The sequence below is a fragment of the Eucalyptus grandis genome, chromosome 6, assembly GCF_016545825.1.
Source record: "Eucalyptus grandis isolate ANBG69807.140 chromosome 6, ASM1654582v1, whole genome shotgun sequence".
Lineage (NCBI taxonomy): Eukaryota > Viridiplantae > Streptophyta > Magnoliopsida > Myrtales > Myrtaceae > Eucalyptus > Eucalyptus grandis.
In genome coordinates this window covers 39,444,034-39,466,215 of record NC_052617.1, presented here as the reverse complement: position 1 = coordinate 39,466,215, position 22,182 = coordinate 39,444,034, and the positions used below count along the sequence as shown (strand labels likewise).

Genomic DNA, 22,182 nt, shown 5'->3' with positions numbered 1-22,182 from the left:
CAAGACCAGACATAATGTATTCTGTGAGTTTAATCAGTAGATATATGGAGAATCCTACACAAATGCATTTGTTAGCTGCCAAGAGAATTCTTCGTTACTTGCAAGGAACTAAAGACTTTGGGCTATTTTACAAGAAGGGTGAAAAGTCTGATTTGTTGGGATTTCATGATAGTGACTATGCAAGAGATCAAGATGATAGGAGGAGCACTTCGGGTTCTGCTTTTATGTTTGGAACATGTGCTATTTCATGGTCATCCAAGAAGCAACCAATTGTCACATTGTCAAGTACAAAAGCTGAATTTGTTGCTGCAACAGCTAGTGCTTGTCAAGCTATTTGGCTAAGGAGAATTCTTGAGGAGTTACAATTCAAGCAACAGGGACCTACTAAAATTTTTGTGACAATAACTCAGCAATAAAACTCTCCAAGAATCCAGTGTTACATGGAAGAAGCAAGCACATTGTTGTGAAGTTTTATTTCTTGAGAGATCTTAGTAATGATGGAACAATTGATCTAATCTACTGCAGGAGTGAAGATCAAGTTGTTGATATATTCACCAAGGCCCTCAAGATGGAGTCATTTGTGAAGCTTAGAAGGTTACTAGGTGTTTGCACGGTGAAAAAAGTCAAGGCTTTAAACTGAATGTTAGCAAACATCAGTTTAAGGGAGGGATTGTTAATATAACAGTTATTTCCTTTTTCACATGTTGCTGATTTGGTTTTTTAGTTATTAGAGTTAGTGGAGTCATGTGTGTTGGTTATCCTAGTTTTTAGGTGTTAGTGGGGCAAGTGCTTTATGGGGAACATGGGTAGTTATGGTGTGTTTTACGTTATGTATTTTGTCTTTTGTAAAAGACTTGTTTTCGCTTTGTACGTAAGATGAAGTTTTAGTCTCATCTCTCCTCCTTTTAGCAATTTAACACGTTCTAGGTTGGGGCACGGGACGGCGAGGCAACACCTTGGTCAGGCGCCCTCAAGCAAGACAAATGTCACCCGGGGTTGTCACATCTCGGCGATTGGCTCAAGCCGAGCTCACGTGCGACCACACGTCGCGTGGCCGGGGGTTGCTAGCCCTGAGGTCACATCCGTCGACGTGGCTGTGTCTCCTAGACCTTCTCTATAGGGCCGTGCCGCCGTGGTTGTGGTTGGGTTAAGGTTGCGGACGGCCAAGGTCGGAGAAGCTTCCGTCCCTGGAGAGGGCATTTAGGGCAATATATTAATTCTCAAAAGTTAGTGAGGGCAAATTAGGCGACCCAATAAATTCCTTGTTATGGGAGAGCTTCCCGAAATGCCCCAAAACCTATGAAAGGACTTGGGATTTGGGTTTTATCAAGGCAAACCTTGAAGTGGTCCGAAATTTTTTTAGGGACATCATATTTTCATTTAAAGGTCTGTGTGAACACAAGTACATAATTTGATGCGATCAAAAGGGTGATCAAGAATGAGAGAAAAGCAATTTGAGATTTGTGTCCAATTCCTCGCGTGGGCGTTTCCTTATTAAATAAATTATTATGTGAGAGACTCGTTGTGACGTTAAAAATTGCATATATAAAATTAACTTTAAAACAATAATCTAAACTCAAGTATCTCGTCATTGATAAATCGTTAATATCACTTTAGTTCCTCCCCGATAACTTAATTATTCTGGTCATAATTATGTCAAAGGATGATTTTTAAGTTTTTACTTGACATATATACATAGATTAAGCTCATGACGCACTCTGCTAAATAACACTCGCTTCAATTATTGTCCTTAATCGGTCATATTCATGAATTGCAACGAGGGATTGGAGTGTAATCATAGTTGATGTAAAAAATAAATACATGTTTTAATCTAAAGTAAATTATTCAATATCCATAAATTTTATTTATTTATTTGTTGATATGTAATTTTTGATGACCCGATTTCATCATATATTACATTAAAAAATTAGAAATCAACCCTGATCCCCAACTTAAAATATCATTTACATCATCGGCATTCAGATGGCATGTAGATTTTAGGTTGCTCTTCATTGCATTTTAGGACTAACCTCCGTTGCATGGGTGTCCGCCAGAGATGAACTTGATGAGTTGGCCGGAGAAGAATTTACGATTAAGGAGGTGAGGCGGAATCGAGACTAAAATTTCCATCTTTCTTGAAACTCAAAGCTGAATCGGAAAGGGAAGGCGGGCTCATAATTAAATTTTCAACATTACGAGAGCTTGAAATAAATTTAATGAGCTTAGAGACATGCTCTCCAAGATATATGGAAATTCTTGGATCCCAGACTGTAACACAAGTGACAATTCTAAAATTATGAAGAACAGGCATGACAAATAAAGAGGCACTGCACAACACCATGAGACATTATCCTGGCAGAAATCTAGTTGATTACGAGTTCCAAAATATGCTGAGTAGGCTTTAGGTTTCAAAAATTTGGGAACCTATTCTAATAGATAAATTCTAGATGGAATCAGAAATTTAAAACTTGCAACAAGTTTTTGTGTTTTTTTTATTGTATATTTTCGTATGATCTTGAAATATATCATAGCGTTTAATGATGAATGTATAATTTGAAATAATTAGTGCAAACAATATCCATAAGCGGACTTTTATTTTGTTAATATTTCACAATTTTCGTGTATTTAAATATATATTCTGATCAATGGATAATAGTGATGATAATTTTCTATAATCATTTACTTTAATTAAAAGTATAAGTGGAACGTGAATGGACCTTAGAACTGACTTGAAACTGTGACGATATAGGTTTTATGTTATAGGGCATGCAAGTTATAGGGCATGCAAAGTAGAATCTAAATTTTAAAAATTATGAAATTTATTTCGATGGATAATTTTTTTAGGTGGAATTTGGACGAAATTTGAACAATTCACCCGTAAGTGTCCCAGGGCTATCACCAGTTGTTGATGTGATACCGGAACCAAACCGAAACTTTTGGATAAGTGTTGCTGAGACCCAAATCCCGACCTGAACCACATCTGGCCGAAATTGATGTGGTCTTTTCTTTTCTTTTTTTTCTTTTTTTTTGGGCGTGCCTTTCTCTTCGCCCCTTCAGATTCAGCAAAGGGTTCACAGCAAAACAGGAAAGTGAAAAATTCCCAGTTCAGATTCTTGATGCGAGTCAAACATTTGATGCATTTAACAAATGAGGGGGAGAGAGAGAGAGATTGATGAAACATGCATGGAACTTCTATGAGAGGAGACCCAGAGGCCAATCCAGGGAAGGTGAGTCCTTGAACTTTCGCTATTTACAGTGCATTTACAGAACTTGAAAACAGTGAGACAGAGCCACGGATCCATGAATCGAGATTTATGGAGGAAAGAAACAGAGTCGAGCACGTCGAGATCTCGGCGTAACCAGAGCTGGACTGCCATGAAAGCTAAAACCACCATGAACCACATCTCCGGCAAAGTCGGTGGTGAGCACTTCGGGACAATCTAGAGGAGGCGCCGCCGATGGAGGTCCGGTGGATGGTGGTGGAGAGGGCGACGGAGGCAGAGCTGCCAGTGAAGGTGAGGGGATGTTAGCTGAAGGGGTGAGGGAAGAGATAGAGGTACTGAGGGAGGAACATAATCGTACCTTTTCTATTTATGTCGAATGTGTTTCCAGCTGTACGGATTCACAAATCGGCAACCACAGCTTTCGTCTGATGTACAGTTTCAAGGCCTGATCGGAGAAATGTCTTTCCTTGCAATCTTCCCGAAATTCCTGTTTGCCTGCCGGATAGAGATAAGGTTTTTCTAAATTCTCATGAATAATCCGAGCAAGATGCCGCATCCTAATCCTATTTCCACAACCCTTGGCTCAAGAAAATCCACACGGAATGAATGGACCGTGCCTTCAGGAGGCAGGGGGAGTTTCCGCGGAGCCTTGTAATTAGTGCAAGCTTTGGACAGTGGAAACCCGCACAATCCTGGGTTTCCATGATAGGATTCGGCTTGAAACGTGTTGAATTGGTGTCCTTGAGGAATCGATCCTGTTAATTGATTGGAAGAGACATTTAGGACCTCTAGAGACGTGAGATTTGTCAACTCGGTTGGTATCATCCCGCTAAGTTCATTTGAAGAGAGATCCAACCATTCAAGCTTGGAAAGGTTCCCGAGAGGCAAAGGGATCTGGCCTTCAAGACTGTTGTGAGAGAGGTTAAGCCCCTTGAGTAATCTTAACTCTCCTATCACATCAGGAATTTTTCCCTGGAACTTGTTGCTTGATAGATCAATGGTCGTCAAGATCACTAGGATTCTAGCAATCGGCATGTCCTGTCCTCTCATCGTTGCAACCATGGAATCCTGGTAGTAACCTTGGTCCATGTATCGCTGCTCTGCTCCATTCTGATCATTTGATATCATTGCTTTCAGGTTTGCAAAGAAGGCACTAGGCAAAGGACCTGTGAAATCATTGAAGGAAAGGTCGAGAATGCGCAACCTTGAAAAGGAAAATTCAGTTCTGGGGCTGCTTATAGGGCCACAAAGTCTGTTTGATCGCAAGACCAAGACTTGCAAGCTGGGAAGTGTCTCCAACCAATCAGGGAAAGTGTCATTCAACTTGTTGCCCCCGAGATCCAGCATTTCAAGTTGCTTGCAGTTGATTAGAGAGCGTGGCAACGGGCCTTCAAATTGATTTCCATTAAGATGAAGACTTCTCAGGGCTGCATCTTTAGTGAACGTTAAGGAAATTGTGCCAGAAAGTCCATTCTCTTGCATATCCAACACTAAGAGGCTGTTACTTACGTTCTTTAGACATTGTGGAATCATGCCTGTGAAATTGTTATGAGAGAGGTCAAGAACTTGTAGGCCCTTCATTTCACAAATAGAACCAGGGATAAAGCCAGTCAATCGATTGCTAGCTAGTGAGAAGACAATAATTGAATGTGGGAGTGATGGAGGTGGAACTGGCCCTTGGATCAAATTTGAATGCAGGTCAAGAATTATAAGATTTTTCCAAGGAACTTGTTCAAAGCTAGTGAGAAAGTTGTGGGAGAGATTGAGATAAGACAATGACATGGCCCCAATATCCCACACCCATGATGGAATATCGCCGTGGATTCTGTTTCTAGACAGATCTATCCATTCTATGCTGGTTGAATTTCTCAAGAATGCAGGGATTTCTGTAATTTGGCACCCAGAAAGACTGACGGACGAGAGGTTCGGCAGGACATGCTCAGTGTTTTCGCTATTGCTCAGTGATAAAATGTTGTCTGAAAGATCGAGATTTGTTACACTTTCAAGTCTTGAGAGCAATTGTAGGTCTAAGACACCGGTCAGGTTATTTGCTGAGATGCTCAGATAAGTGAGGTTCCTAAGCTGAAAAATTGAGCTCGGGACTGAGCCACGCAACTGATTACCACTCAGGTCAACATGTTCTAATGCGGATGCAGCAAAGAACTCACCGATGTGACCACTGAGCCCATTGTTACTGAGGTCTAGGCTCGTTAAGGATGGAAGAGAGAACAATGATGATGGTATAAACCCGCCAATGAGATTGTTGGAAATATCAAGTCGGGCAAGATTTGAAAGATTCTTTGTGCTTGGAGGAATAGGACCCGTGAAGAGATTATGAGAGAAATCTAGAAGGAGAAGTTGTGTCTTATTGTCAAAGACATTGGGTATTGGACCTATGAAATTGTTTGAGGAAAGATCGAGCAAACTAAGCTGATCAAGGTTTGACAAAGTTGGAGGAACCTGCCCACTAAACTCATTATACGAAAGTTCCAGATGGGTGAGCCGTGTTAGGTTACCAAGTGATGATGGAATAGAGCCTGTGAAGCTGCACCGGTTCAGCCAAAGTATCTGCAGAGAATGCAGGTTGCCAATGGACTCTGGTAATTCTCCAGAGAAGCCTGAAGAGGACAAGTCCAAAACCTTCAAAGAGCTGTTCCAAGTTGATTCAGGTAAGTAACCAGAAAGCACCTTGTTGCCTGATAAATTGAGACATGTCAGCTTTGGCAAAAGGAAAATATTTGCCGTTAATGTGCCCCGCAATTTACAATGACTGAGGCTGAAGACTTCCAGAGATGGAGAGAGATTCATAAAGCGAGTCACATCAATGCCAGACAGGTTTAACCCGTCGAGAGAAAGGACTCTCAACTTGGTCAGGTTTTGAAGCAGCTTGTTTGACCTCGATGGTCTTTCAGCTTCCTGGGGCGAAGGAAGATTGAGTAAACCAAGGGTAGAAGGTTCACTGCTGTTTGAAGACCCTGCGGAAGAGTAGCAGGTCGGGTTCGGAGGTGAGCATCCAAGTTGAAGGTGAGTCACATGACCTGTCATCGGATCGCATATGACTCCATCCCACGAGCAACAATCCGATGAAACATTCCAGGAGAGCATCTTTGGTCTCCTGAGCCAACCAATATCCAGTTGGCAGAAAACCAACGTGGAATTATCTGATACTAAAGCATTCAGGAAGTGAAGCAAATCAGACTTTTGATCAGGGCGACATGGAGCTCTTTCTAGGGAGAGAGAAGAGGGAGGGAGGGACAACACGGTGCGCATTGGTTGTCCTTCGATAAGGAATGAGAACAGAAACAGGACAGTTTGAAGAGATCTTGACAAGCATTGCATTTTTAAATTAGGGATGCAAAAGCATTACCCTTCGGTTGCAGGATCACCTTTCGGAGTTAGCCTTTGTATATGTGCGAATAATATGGAGTTATCAGTGATATCATGAGGAAGCCCTTGTGGAAATTTCTGACCAAGTTCGGAGGAGACTTGCCAAGTCTTTCCATAAGCTCTTTTCCGAGTCTAGAGACATAATTGTTCCAATAATACGTCTAGAACTGATCAGGTAAATGCAGGCCTGAACCCTGGTACAGCTATAGTTTCCCTTTCAGAGTTCATCTTTTCAAGGCTTTTGACTTTTTCAGCGAGCAGGCGCACAGCGTAAAGATGAACTATATCATGTTCCGTGCGTCGAAAGCTCAGCATGCGTGTTGATCATGAAGATAGGATTGTGTGATGGCATCTTCTTTCTCTTCATTTTCAAAAAGGATCCTTGAGGATACGCTTCAATGGGGATCACAAGGAAGGCACTTCGCCAAACATTGGCTGCAATTAAGACTAGTTAATGTACCGAAGACTGCCGTCAATATCTCGGAGTAATATACGTGCGCACTAGTCTCATTCGAACAATGTATTTTATCAGTAACATGAGATATACCAAGCTGATGAGTGGTTGATGTTTGGAATAGGTATGCCTATCATCTCTGACTTTACTGGCTGCACATTTAATTGCAATTATGCTTAATATAAGCAGGTTCATGACTTCCTCGCCTCGTTTTGTTGACAATAGTATGCTTGGAGGTCTTATTCCTTAAGAACACTTTTATCATCTCTCTCTCTCTCCCCTCCCCCCGCCCCGCTCCGCCTCGGCCCCCGCCAGAAATACAAAATTAAATCAAATAAGACGAAAATTATTCCATTTGCTAAAACCAAATAGTGGAGACTTGGGTCTGTTTGTTTATTTTTATTTTATTTTTATGTTCCTTGAAACAAAAATTTATATTATTTTGTTTCGATGAACAAGTTTATTTTTTTTTTATTTTCCTTGAAACAAAAATTTATATTATTTTGTTTCGATGAACAAAAAAGAATGTAAACACTGGTAAAACTTTTGTTTCTAGGAATAAAAAATTTATTTTTTTGTTCTTGAGAATAGATTTGGAACATAAATAATAAGAAGTAGAAAAACTTGTTTCTTGTTTCCGAAACAATTCCAAAAACAAATTTTCTCTCTCATCTTTTTTCTTCTCCTTCTTTCTTCTTCTTCTTCCTTTTGTCGGTCACCGGCCTTAGCTATGGGTGGCACTGGCGATCGGCAAAACAAGGGTTAGCGACTTCACAATGAGGTCGCCCGGAGACACCAAGCCCCGAGCCCGTGGCTACGAGGCTCACCTCACCAGCCAGGGCAAGGTCGAGCCTCACCGATGGCCTCGGTGGCGAGGCTCGACCTCACGAAGGCAAAGACGAGGCTCACCTGGCCATCGAGGCCACTAGCGAGGCTTGGCCTCACCCGGATCTGGCGAGGCCGAGCCTTGTAGTGGCCTAACGAGGCTCGGCGAGCTCGCCGCCCTCGCGAAGGCTCCGGCGAGGCTTCAGCAAGCTCGTCGAAGCTCGCTCAGCCGATTGCTGCTCAGCCGATTGCTAGCTGCCACTGTGGTCGATGACCGGCCACAAAGAGAAATAAGGTAAAAAAGAAAAGAAAAATATAATAAAAATATTAAAATACTAAAAGAAAGAATAAAATTATATGAGTTTACCAAATAAATTTTTATTTTTGGAGTAGAAATTTCTTACAATTATCAAACTCGTTCTTATATTCAAAAATTATTATTAGAAACAGAAACAAAAAAATTATTTCTATTCAAAAGTTGTTTCCTAACACAAAAACGTTATCAAAACGCAGCCTCAGATGACTTATTCGAAAGCGAGGAACTCGCCTAGAGGTGGTCCTGAAAAGTATTATTACAGGCCATGAATTGACTTTAGAGGGCCAAAAGTGGGCCCCACTCTAGGAAATTAATATTGAGTTGGGGTGAATATTGACGAAGACTTGGCTGGCAATAAAAGAAACTTTTGTTGGCCGACTAGCAATAGAAGAAATTGACGGGCGCTCACCGTTGATGGTGACTTCTCACTGAATCTTCGCCCTAATTGAAGGCGGTGTGGATCAACATCATTGATTGAGTTGTAGATTAGACATAGCTCCCGTTGTTTCACGCAAAAAAATTCAGAGAAAACGTCTTCCTCATTTTTTGATATTGAGATCGCTTAAAAATGAATTAATAAAAAGTCTAAATTTAAATTCAAAAATCATTTTAAAAATCATTTTTTTAAAGTATAAGTAAATATTTGTTCTTAGATTGAAAATTCTATGCTTGAGCATGAGAGTAAGGACCTTTGTCTGATTTGTCTTAGGTGTCAGGATCTGGGCACTGGCGCCAAGGTCCCAAGCTCGGCTTATGTGGACCCAAACCGAGGCGTTGGAAGCTTGGGCACAATAAATTGAAGCCTAAAGGACACTTGTGTAACGTGAGACAGGACGGCATCGCAAATTAAATCATATGAATTTTGGCAGAACGCCGCTCAACGGCTTCACCAGTACGATCCTTAGTCCATAGGATTCGGAGCACGAGGCAAGTTCGATTGACTGTTAGCGTTTTGATGGGACCATAGTCTTTCAAACGTTTCTTTTTTTTTCTTTTTGGTCAGCTTTCAAAAATTTCAAAAAGTCATAATTTTGAGGCGTGGCAATTTTCCTCCACGAGAAAGTTGTTGGAAACATTATAATCTGGTCCCGTATGGTGGGTCCATTCACAGATCCAACATTATTTTCAAAGGAATCTTGGACGAGAAGTTGTCGGGAGCTCCGCGTTTCTAAGAAGTAACGTCACTCACGCAAGAAATCGTGCAGGCACGTGATCTCGTTAATGTACTCGGAAGAGAGAGAAATGAATATTTCGGGCTTGCTTAGACAGAGAAAATTACGGACGGCTTGGGGCAACGACTTGACGATTGTCGTCTTTGTTTGATGTTTTCTTTTTGGGCTAACTTCCAAGCTTACGTTTCCGACGTTCTAAATACATTAGACTGAAAAAGCCGTTTCAGACGTTTTAAATGCGCCAATCATTTTTCACGCATTTACGAATCCCATCAACAAATTTCGTTACCTTGCAACCCAGGTTAGCACTCTTTAGTTCAAAAAAAAAAAAAAAAATCCAGGTTAGCACTCTACGGGTCAATTACTTAAAGATTGATATTCTAAAAAATCTCAAAGTAATACTTCTATAAAAAAATTATCCAAAATTAATTTTTTTAAGCACAAAAAACCCAAATTAGAATAATTTTACAAATTTACCTCAAATAAGTATACTTGTGATAAATTTACTCTTTGTTAATAAGTTGAATAACACATAACAGTTAACTGACATACCGATTTAGCATTTTACTCTCTATTTGTTATAGTTGTACTGATTTTGTGATTTTTGGGAAAATTTCAATTAAGGGCCTAAAGTGGAACCATTTTCTCAAAAAAGACTTAAAATGGACATTGTCTCAAATAATAATCTGAAGTGACCAACTTAGTTTCAAATAAATGCCTCAACTTAAAAGCCAACAAAATCTTATTTGCATCTAGGGGTATTTTCTTCTAAAGACTTTTTTTTTTTTTCCTTCTTTTCTTAATTTAATTTCTACTTCTCTTTCTTTTCTTCATCATCATCGTGCCTTCGCCTTTTTCACTCTTTAGATCGCGTTCTCCAAAGTCCATCTCTATCTTCCTTGCCGAATTAGCCATCAACACCCTCAACCTCATTTGTCATTGCCCTCAACAGTAATTCCAATATCTTTGTTGAAAGATGGAGGTCAATCCAAGCCCTAGATCGAGCACGAGTGGACCAAGATGTGACGCTCAACTCGATTCGATCCCCACATCTTGTGGTCATGGTCAAGCACGAAGCATGATGAGATGTAAGCCATTAGCTTGCTGCCCTCGTTGTCATCGATGCTTGAATTCAAATCGGTGCTCATGCAAGCTATGATCGATCTTAGCGAGGAGAAGCCCGATTGAAGTGCCTAAGCCAAATTTATTAGAGGTTTTTGAGGAATCTCTGTGATACTCATGTGCATTGATTTGTTCAGTGAAATACGTGGTTTTGGGAATTTCTGAGCGATTTTGCACTTTTTTTCATCTTGTTATTCTTTCTCAAATCTCTATAAATAATATTTCAAAGTCAGAGAGGCAAATTTGTTTGAACATGTGTAGACCAAAGTCATTCGTTTTTTAGATTGAGTGCTGTCTGATTCGAATCGCCACCAAAGGCGAGTATCTTCAATCACAGGTCAGAATGATTCAGCAGCCTTTGCAAAATAACCAGCACGCACAACACAATTGGACCCTCTCAAAAAGCCACATATTTCACCTCAATGCAAGCTGCGTTTATGAATGTTATGAATAATCCAACCCGGACCCAATAAAACATTCCCGAGAAGCTACGAGTGAAAGTTATCGTGGCATAGGCAATTTCATTGGTTGGGGAGAGCATGAAACTGTTACTTTAATTGCCATAATAAGTTTTTACAAGCAAATTGAATAAAAACAAAACCGACTTATGGATATTTCTTGATTCTCAAGTTCATTATCGTCATCGGAGAAGGTGAGTGGTGGCGAATAACTTAAAAATCGGCTCATGCTGAAATCGATGAGTTCTTGGGTGAGGATGCAAAATTGCATAATGTAGAGCATGTGATTTGAAGTTTGCTGATGGGGAGGTTGCGAACCGAAGCACGCAATTTGCGCTTTGCAAACCGCATAACTTCTCGAATATCTTTTTGTTTTCTTCTTTTCCTAAATTGTTCAAATTGTTTTGCACTTGTGCAAGCTCGTGCGTCAGGAGTCTGATGCATTTGTCAAGAAGGAGGTGAGCAAGATGAAAAAAGAAAGAAAAGAAAAACAAAAAGGAAAAAGAAAAAAAAAGTCTTTAGACCAAAATACCCCTAGCTACAAATAATATTTGACCTGGCTTTCAAGTTGAAACCCTTATTGGAGACTAAATTGGTCACTTTGGGCCTTTATTTAATACAATGTCCACTTTAAGCCATTTTTTTGAGAAAACGGTTCCACTTCAAGCCCTTCATTGAAATTTTCCCGTGATTTTTTTTTTTATGATATTAATCTAATTTAACGGAGTTTGATGGTAAATTTGTCACATATATACCAATTTATGATTTTTTGTGGTCATTTGGGGAAAATTTATCATATATATTAGTTTGGAGTTTTTGTGATAAAAAAATTAATTTGGAGTAAATTTGTTACAATTGTACTAATTTAGAGTTTTTCAGGGTATTAACCATTTCCTTTTTAGCATCTCTTATAATCTCTCAAACGTCACATTTAAATCTTCATTTTAACGTCTCTCTTCTCTTGCATTGTTTATTTTATTTTTTGGAAGATATTATTACAAAAAAACCTCGAACCGATACATCCACGATAAATTTATCATAAACTAATTTTTCCTAAGCTAGTACATTTGCAATAATTTACTCTTAATTTTCATTAAATTTTATTATCAAATTGTTGAATTAAATGACACATGATGGTCGATGGATATACCCATTTAAAGTTTTAAATCCAATTTAATAGAAATTAAATGAAGATAAATTTGTCACAATTTGTAGTAAAATTGCCATAAGTGCACATTTTTTGGATTTTTTGTGGTCAAAAAATTAATTTGGAAGAAATTGGTCATATATGTACTGATTTGAAATTTTCCATAATATTAACCTTAATTCTTTTTCCAGTTTTTGATAGAGTAAGGAGATAATAATATTGAGATCTTGTAGCTGAGCCATGCCTTCGCCGCCGGCCACAATTCGTGCCTTACCACAGGAGCAAGAGACATGGGGAGTGCAGAATAGGGTGTGATGGCAGGAGCGGCGCAGAGGCGTGACTTGCAGCATCGCGAGCAATCGCAGTCCGTCTGAATCTGGTGTGGGGGGAGGAAGGGGAAGGGGTTAGAGAAGGAAATGCAAGGATTTGTTTGGTTTTTGGTTATATTATTTTCTGTAACTTTACAAAAAAGCAAACATAATTAATATCATTGGATAGCCTCAGCAAGGGTTCGTCCTGTAGTTTTTACAGGCATTAGAAGAATCGAACGCTAAGGATCTTATTATGACTTTTGTCCAAATGCTAAGCTAGAAGATGGAAAGATGGCAAAGCATTCGCTGGTCTCTTAAAAATGAATGTGTTTCAAAGCACACCGCTCGCCTACTTTACTAGTATGTAGATTAGCACATCGTGTTCAGAATATGAGACAAGTCGCATTACTTGTTCATGGCTACTTCATGGAAGAGCAATACAAGGATCTTTAAGGGTCCCCCAGCCATATGTGAAAGAGCAGATGCAATGTGTGGAAGAGTTGCCACGAAAACGTAAGGAAGTTCACTTGCAGTTTCCATCTCTTTTTCCCCGAAGAACCGGTACTAAAGTTAGAAACGACCGGGCGCAAAGTCTTCGTCAAACACTTAGCCAATTGGAAAAGGGCAACGTGCGTTGGGTTCCAATCGATCAATCAGATTTGTTTCAGTTTCGAACGTTTTTTACGTTTTCTTTTACTTGACTAAATTAAACCGGATCAGCACGCAGCAGGCTCTTACTTCCTCATTTCCTGACGCCTCTCTTCCTCCGGCAAATCTCGCCTCTTTCAAATCTTCGTTTTAACGTCTCTCTTCCCTTGCGATGTCATGTGTAGAGCAGCAAATCAAACGGAAGCTCGATAGGGATGGAAGAATACCGTTGGAGGAGGAAGGGCAAGCAGCAGCAGTTTCCGGCACCACAAGCTCGGCTCTGATGAGCAAAAGCGGCAACGCGAGACCGAGCACCAGCAACGCAAGGCTCGCGATCCAAAATTCCCGACAGTAAAGAAAGAAATTGCGAGGGATCGAATAGTCGGAGGGCATTGAAAATTTAATTGATTGCCCTGATGAATTATTACCTTTTGGCCGCCGAGTGGTGAGAAGATTCGTGGAGGTTGAATGATTGAAAAGCTGCGTTTGGGGCGACACATTTCGAGCAGCTTTGGGCCTTAGTAATACAGTCTCATGAGCCTTTTGGTAACTCTCCCAACTTTTGAGTTTTTAGAAAATCAAATGCTACTTCAAGCTTCAATGAATTTTTTCCTGCCAATCTTGCCCTCATTAGTATGTTTGTACTCTTGTTTTACCCCTCAATCTTGGACAATCTCAGCTTCGTATTTGAACTCGACGTCCACCACGTCATTGCCAGGCCGCATGTGCACTGGCAAGAGCTACCATCGGGCTTGTCCTCAAGCCCCCAATATCTTTGATGAATATCATTTTACAGGATCTTTGAAGACTAAGTTGACCTTTTGTGTACAAATTGGTTGGGAGTTGATATCACTCTCCTGATGAGGCTATGATAAGCCGAAACCAATTGTTGTACCGAAATGTTCTATATGTCTTCCTAAAAACAATCTTTAGAGAAAGGTTGGCTTGGGGCAGTTTGGCAACTTGCCAAACAATGCTTATTTCTGTTCTTTTATATTCGAGAGTAGATTTGAAACAGAAATGCGTTTGGTAAAATTTTTGTTCCTGGGAACAAATTTCAATTTTTTTGTTCTTGAAAGTAGATTTGGAAGAAAATCGAGAATAAAAAAAAAAAGTTGATTTTTTGCTTCCAAGAACAGTTCTAGAATCAAGTCAACCTATTTTTTCTTTTTTCTCTTCTTTCTTCTTGTTCTTCTTCCCTCTCCCTTGTTCTTCAAGTGCTGTCGTCACCGCCATTGCTGTCTATTGCCGCCGCCCCCGCCGTCCTCCGCCGCTGGTCGCCGGCGAGCTCACCAGGCTAGGGTGAGGTCCAACGAAGACTAGCGAGCTCACCGGAGGCTCGCCCAGCCATCGGTGAGGCAGGCCTTGCCCAGGCCTCCCCTGACCACCGGCGAGCCTTGCCTGGTCAAGCGAGATTAATCTTGCCCAGCCGTTGGCGGGGTTCGACCTCGCGGTGCCCCAAAGAAGGCGAACCTCGCCGATGGCGAGGCTGCTCACCCAGCCAAGGCTCGGCCAAGCCTCATCCAGCTGCCAGTGAGGCTTGGCCGACGAGGCACGGTCTCGCCGAGGGCTGGCGATGCTCCGGTGAGGTCGCCGGTCATCTCAAGGCCGCCGACCGGCCACCTTGAAGAAGAAGAAGAAGGGAAGAAAGAAAGGAAAAAAATAAAATTATTTAAAAAATGATTTGAAGTAGGAATTGAATTTTGCTATATATAGAATACATATTTAATTTTGTATTTTAATATATTATTTAGTATTTATATTTATAGTTCATACTATAGTTTATTATTTACTATTTAATAAAAAATTGATTAGTTAATATTTTTATTACTTAGTATAAATATAATTAATCAATAGAATTTCTATGATTTGATAGAATTTTAGAATGGAATAGAATTCTAAATTCGAATTCTTTTGAAATTGAAAATAATAAAATATAATATGATTTCTTCACTTATAAGAAGACAATTATATTGGTGTGTGGTCCATGAGAATTCAATATCAAATTTACACTCATCTAAAAGGTAATTGAAAAAGAATTGAATAGAAATTTTATGCAGCTACCAAACGCATTTTTGTTATTTTTTTTATTTCAGAATTAAAAATTTTGTGCGATTCTAAACGCTTTATTTTGCTTATAAATTGTTCTCAGGAACAGAATAAAAAAGAATCATTTCTGATCAAAAATTGTTTCTAGGAATAAATTGATTACCAAACACGCCCTTGATGTTCTTGTCTCACAAGATGCTGCACAGGCCACTCCTCAACCAAAAATCTATCAGCTCGTGACATGAGTTGGACTTTCTAACAGTTTTCACTTGCCTCATCCTCGTCTCTCAAATGAAATTTTGTCGTTCTCTCACACTTTTGACATCATACAGGTTGGTGGCTAAAAAGGACCTGATCCTTTTATACAAAAATGACTTCAGCACGAAGCCCATCAGATAACCGCAACTGATTTTGCTTTATGCTTGATAAGAAGACACATCTCAAATGAAATTCGGGCTCTAACGGAAAGCAAAACAATAACTGTCAAGTGTTTAGACATCTGCATCACCTCCCTTTTTACGTGGTTTGTATGCATCGAGTTGATTCTTATAACTGCAGACCGGGTATTTCTATCTTCCAAAAAGGTTAGTAATCGTTTCATTATGTGTAAATTTTTTTTTATCGAACTATGCATCTTGAGTAATTCATGATGTTACTCTCACAATAATATGCAGGATTAACGATGAGATCCTTTCAATTGCTCCTCTCGATTCGCTTGTTCAAAATTATCACGGGTGACGTTGGAAAATAGGTTTTTCCAATTTGGCCAAATACCTTGGAAAAAAAAAGGTAAGTAGTTGACTTTTCTGAGTGATTTTGCACTATCCCCAACTGATAAAGTCTCTAAATCGAGCGGATCTTAATTCCAATGGTCAAAACTATTGCTCACTGGGCTGCGTCCCTAATGACTAATTCTATGACTGCACTGTACCGTGGTGGGACAATCGTTAATGTTCTCCCTCAGTTCATCTGTACTGTTAAAAACATTTTATGCACACACCGATGTTGTTTGCAATTCTCTTGGAACCTAGACAGTTCGCCAAGAAGTTTGAGTTAAAAGGGATAGAGCAGAATCCAGGATAACAAGTAACAAGGAGCCCCGGCATCAACTGTCTAAGTAGCATTTCCAGAAACCTTTATTTGAAGTGTAATGATGCTACACATAATCCTCATTCAACCTAGTTTGTATGTTTAGTGTTGACATGATACCGTAATCTTTGTAATGCAATTCTTCAGGGGACAGGTGATTCTTGCCGTGGAAATACTGTAATCACCAGGGATGGCGCATTGATTCTCAGAGAAATATAGCCCCCTACCTGGCTTGCATCCAACCACAGCTCCTGAGCTGTTTAATAGCCTCAGATCATTTGGGCAGCTCTCCAACTGGGCTTTGCAGCTTGCAGACGTGCAGCCAACACACATCGGCATAATCTCAAGTCCGAGATTGTACCCCCTTTCCGCGGACATGGTGATGTTGCCATCATCGGAAACGATGTAAGTTGTTGCAACCGGACTGTCCTCTGCAGTACAATCTCTCCTTTTGCAATTACCGGTAGTGCAATTGAGAGCATCCAATCCATCCAAAGTGCATCCAGTACTGAAAAAGCCAAAGCCTGCCCACCCATCTGGCAGAGTGTAATTCTGTACTTTACTTGGATCAATTGCACTGAGGCTGGTGCTATTTTCAATTTTCATAGAACTGCCGGTAGGGATCAGTGATGGAAATATTGGTATTGGGCAATTGTTGTAATAGACTAATGTAAAACTCGCTGAAGCAAAAACGGGCATCCTTCCTACAGATTCAAACAACAGATAGTTAAAAACATCATAAAGCGATTAAAGAATAAAAATGACAACCAAAGAAGTGGTTCAATTCCAGGTAGCTTCCCAAATGGTATTGGGATCAATCCAGTGAGAAACAATAACAAAAAAAACCTGAGAAAAGAGGAAGATGCCTCGCAAATCAGAGTCTCACCATGTAGGAATAACACCGCCAGGCACTTCACTGCCAAAGACCTTCCTTCTCCAAATGCCATCTGAAATATTTTGAGAGGTTACAGGCATTATGAACAGAAACAATAGCAACTACACAGATTTTTTTTCTTCAATTGCCAAACAGAGCAGATAATGATGAGGCAATGCCCTTACAACAGATTAAATTGTTCATGAGTTTAATCACTCCACGAGAATGATTATCTCACTAATGAGGTACAATTATTTTCCAACTTAATAAGGTAATAAGTTAATTATTTTCCAAGTTAACGTTACAAACTGAAAATATATTGTTGATATCTCCAGTCTTCTCCTTTCCGAAGACAGTGAATACCCAAGGAAAAGACTCTTTCACTATTATTTTGGAGACCTACGATTTTGATTTTCATATACCATTGATGTTTTCACATACCGTAAGTTTCTTCCACAGGGGAACGAGGTGTCCTGATAAGGAACCCATGCCAACCATTTACCATCCGGCGGAGTTAAGAGTCTTACGATGTCTATTGATCAACTATAGAAATTGATCCATCTAATCCTTTGTTTATCAATGCACAAAGGGAAGATTATATTGTTTCAAACATCGTTCTGGAAGAAGTACAAAGATCATAATGATTCAACATTTAGGGTAAGTTTTTCATACAGGATTCACAACAAGATCTTCACATGGCAAGACTTACTCTCGCTAATCTCAACATGTACAACATTCAATGAGAGTTCAATCTTTAGGGCAATTGATGCTATTTGTCAACCAGCTTTCACAAATATCATATAACATATCAATGTGTTACATGTCAAAGAGAAGTCAAAAAAGGAGAATGTTCATGCATTTTCCAGTGTAGAAATATGGAAAGCATAGAAAAATAACCTTTTCCGTTTTCTTGCCACTGCCAAATTCGCGACCATACAAAAAGGGTGGAGAAGCCTTGTTCATCTTTGGATCCTACAGACGAAAAGTAAAATCTTAGATATAATATACAGTGTTGCCAAATATATCAAGTAAGAACAAAGAGACATTGCACAACTTCCGAAGAAACAAGATCACATGAGAAGATCAAGCTACGATTATTAAGTGTGCAGATTAAACTCCAACAAATCCAATCGGTAACAGGGTTTAGTGTTGAAGTCTAGGCAACACAAAAGGGGACTTGGGGTATTTTCTAGTCCTCAGAGTTTGCAATATCATCAAATATGGAACATGACAACTAATTTTACTAGTGGGGAAAATCGGCACCTAAATTACATCCTGTGTAAAAGAGATCAGGCACTAGATATTCAAATAACGACAATCTAGAATTGTACCCGAACGGTTACATCCTTTGAAATTGTTTTCAGTGTTGCAATCTGTCTGAAATTCCTGTTTGTCTGCCAGACAGAAACAAGGATTTTCAAAATACTCATGATTAGTCTGAGCAAGATGCCACATCCTAGTCCTATTTCCACAGCCCCTGGGTCGAAAAAATCCATGAGGAATGAGTGGACCCTGCCTTCAGGAAACACTGCGAGTTTCCGCAGCGCTCTGGAATCAGTACAAGCTTTGCACAGCGGAAACCCACACAATCCCAGGTTTCCATGGTAGGCTTCGGCTTGAAATGTATTGAATCTGTGCCCATGAGGAATAGATTCTCTTAGTTGATTGGAAGAGACATTTAGGACCTCTAAAGATGTGGGATTTGTCAACATGGTTTGTATCGTCCTGATATGTTCATTTGAGGAGAGATCCAACCATTCAAGTTCAGAAAGTTTCCTGAGAGGCAAAGGGATGTGGCCTTCAACATTGTTATGAGAGAGGTTAAGCCCCTTGAGTAATCTTAACTCTCCAATCGCATCAGGGAATTTTCCCTGGAACTTGTTGCTTGATAGATCAGTGGTCATCAAGATTGCTAGGATTCTAGCAATCAGCATGTCGCATCCTTTTGCTGTTGCAATCATGGAATCCTTGTAGTAACCTTGGTCCATGTGTCGCCACTTTGATCGTTCCTGATCAGTTGTTATCATTGCTTTCAGGTTTGCAAAGAAGGCACCAGGCAAAGGACCCATGAAATCATCGACGGAAAGGTCAAGAATGCGCAACCTTGAGAACGAAAATTCAGTTCCCAGGCTGCCTATGGGGCCACAAAGTCCGTTCGATTGCAAGACCAAAACTTGCAAGCTGGGAAGTGTCCCCATCAACTCGGGGAAAGTGTAATTCAACTTGTTGTTCCCGAGATCCAGCGCTTCGAGTTGCTTGCGATTGATTAGAGAGCATGGCAACGGGCCTTCAAATTGATTTCCATTAAGGTGAAGACTTCTCAGGGCTGCATCTTTATTGAACGTTAGGGAAATTGTGCCAGAAAGTCCATTCTCTTGCATATCCAACACTAAGAGGCTGTTGCTGACGTTCTTTAGACTTTGTGAAATCGTGGCTATGAAATTATTATGAGAGAGGTTAAGAACTTGTAGACCCTTCGTTTCACAAATAGAACCAGGGATAAAGCCAGTCAATTGATTGCTAGCTAGGGAGAAGACGATAATTGAATGTGGGAGTGATGGAGGCGGAACCGGCCCTTGGATCATATTCCAATGCAGGTCAAGAATTACAAAATTTCTCCGATGAACTTTTTCAAAGCTAGCGAGAAAGTTGTGGGAGAGATTGAGATAAGACAATGACATGGCCCCAATATCCCACACCCATGATGGAATATCACCGTGCATTCTGTTTCTAGACAGATCTATCCATTCTATGCTGGTTGAATTTCTCAAGAATGCAGGGATTTCCGTAACTAGGCACCCAGAAAGACTGACGGACAAGAGGCTCGGCAGGACATGCTCAGTGTTTTCGCTTTTGCTCAGTAACAAAATGTTGTCCGAAAGATCGAGATTAGTTAGACTCTCGAGTCTTGAGAGCACTTGTAGGTCTAAAACACCAATCGGGTTATTTGCTGAGATGCTCAGATAAGTGAGGTTCCTAAGCTGAAGAATAGAGCTCGGGACTGGGCCACGCAACTGATTACTACTCAGGTCAACATGGTCTAATGCGGATGCGGCAAAGAACTCACCGATGTGACCACTGAGCCCATTGTTACTGAGGTTCAGGCTTGTCAAGGATGGAAGAGAGAACGGTGATGACAGTATAAACCCGCCAATGAGATTGTTGGAAATATCAAGTAGGGCAAGATTCGAAAGATTCTTTGTGCTTGGAGGAATAGGACCCTTGAAGAGATTATGTGAGAAATCCAGAAGAAGTTGTGTCTTATTGTCAAAGACATCGGGTATTCGTATGAAATTTTTCAAGGAAAGATCGAGCAAACTGAGCTGATCAAGATTTGACAAAGTTGGAGGAACCTGCCCACTAAACTCATTATACGAAGGTTCCAGATGGGTAAGCCATGTTAGGTTACCGTGCAATGATGGAATAGAGCCTGTGAAGCTACACCGGTTCAGCCAAAGTATCTGCAGAGAATGCAGGTCGCCAATGGACTCTGGTACCTCTCCAGAGAACCTTGAGGAGGACAAGTCCAAAATCTTCAAAGAGCTTTTCAAAGTCGATTCAGGTAAGTAACCCGAAAGCTCCTTGTTGCCGAATAAATTGAGGCATGTTAGCTTAGGCAAATGGAAAACGTTTTCTGCTAAAGCACCATGTAATTTACACAAACAGAGGTTGAGGACTTCCAGGGACGGAGGGAGATTACTTAAACGTTTTCTGCCAGACTGGTTTAACCCGTCGAGAGCAAGGACTCTCAACTTGGTCAGGTTTTGAAGCAGCTCGTTTGACCTCGATGGTCTTTCAGCTTCCTGGGGTGAAGGAAGATTGAGTAAACCAAGGGTAGAAGGTTCGCTGCTGTTTGAAGACCCTGCGGAAGAGTAGCAGGTCAGGTTCGGAGGTAAGCAGCTGAGTTCAAGGCGAGTCACATGCTCTGTTATCGGATCACATGTCACTCCGTCCCACAAGCAACAACCCGAGTTAGCAATCCAGGAGAGCATCTTTGATCTATTGAGCCAAACAATATCCAGTTGGCAGAAAACAGATGAGGAATCATCTGATATTAAAGCATGCCGGAAGTGAAGCAAGTCGGACTTGTGATCAGGGAGACACGGAGCCCTTTCTAGGGAGAGAGGAGAGGAAGAGGGGGACAACACGGTGCGCGTTGCTTGTACTTCGATGAGGAATGAGAACAGAAGCAGGACAATTCGAAGAGATTTTGACAAGCATTCCATTTCTAACTTAGGGATGGAAAAGCATTAACCTTCGGTTGCAGGATCGCCCTTCAGGGGTTAGCCTATGTATATATGCCCTCGCAAAAAGACAGCAGAATAATATGGAGTTATTAATCATATTACGCGGAAAACTCTATGGCGGAGACTTGCCGAGATTCTAGACAGATAATTGTTCCAATAAAGAAATATGCATGAGCATGATACTCTTCACATCTAGAACTGATCTGGCTAGCTATAGTTTCCCTTTCAGAGTTCCTCTTTTCCGTGCTTTTCACATTTTCAGGGAGCACGTGCACAGCGTAAAAGATGGACCACATCATGTTCCATGCGTCAAACGCTCAGCACTCCCGTTGATCCTAAAGATAGGAGTGTTCAATGGCATCTTCTCTTCATTTTAAAAAAGGATCCTTTGAGGATACGCTTCAATGTGGACCCCAAGGAAGGTGCTTCGCCAAACACTGACCGCAATTAAGACTAGTCAATGTACCGAAGACTGCCGTCGGCATTTCGTAGCAATACACGTGCACAATCGTCTCATTCAAGCACTGTATTTTATCAGGAGCATGATATATAATTTCTTTCCGGCAGTGAAAGTTGATAACAAACTGATGATGAGTCGTTAATGTTTGGAACAGGTATTCCTATCTTCTCTGACTGCACATTTGATTGCAATTATGCCCATAATATGCAGGTTTATGACTTCCTCACCATGTTTTGTTGACAATAGTGGTTATTATGCTTGTAGGTGTTATGCTCTCTTTTCGATTGCATAATTAAACCAAATAAGACGAAAATTATTCCATTTGCTAAAACCAAATAGTGGAGACTTGGGCGACTTCTTCGAATGCAAGGGACCGAGTCGGGCAAAGTGGTCCGGAAA

General features: G+C 40.5%; 2 protein-coding genes and 1 long non-coding RNA gene across 3 annotated transcripts; 1 reads left to right on the top strand and 2 right to left on the bottom strand.

The window, feature by feature from the left end:
- Positions 1 to 3,743: 3,743 nt before the first annotated feature.
- LOC120294471 (receptor-like protein 49) lies at positions 3,744 to 6,494 on the bottom strand. Its single transcript, XM_039314560.1, has one exon. It carries the CDS (start codon positions 6,492 to 6,494, stop codon positions 3,744 to 3,746), a length of 2,751 nt encoding a protein of 916 aa, XP_039170494.1.
- A 6,647-nt stretch (positions 6,495 to 13,141) lies between these two features.
- LOC104449663 lies at positions 13,142 to 16,969 on the top strand. Its single transcript, XR_005552113.1, has 4 exons — positions 13,142 to 13,610; positions 15,446 to 15,697; positions 15,788 to 15,902; positions 16,350 to 16,969. It is a non-coding gene; the product is annotated as an uncharacterized LOC104449663 (long non-coding RNA).
- Positions 16,970 to 18,840: 1,871 nt separating this feature from the next.
- Positions 18,841 to 21,302, bottom strand: LOC120294470 (receptor-like protein 53). Its single transcript, XM_039314559.1, has 2 exons — positions 18,922 to 21,302; positions 18,841 to 18,874 (listed from the first exon to the last, which is right to left on the bottom strand). The coding sequence occupies exons 1-2, from the start codon at positions 21,300 to 21,302 to the stop codon at positions 18,841 to 18,843; spliced, it is 2,415 nt and encodes an 804-aa protein (XP_039170493.1).
- Positions 21,303 to 22,182: the final 880 nt, after the last annotated feature.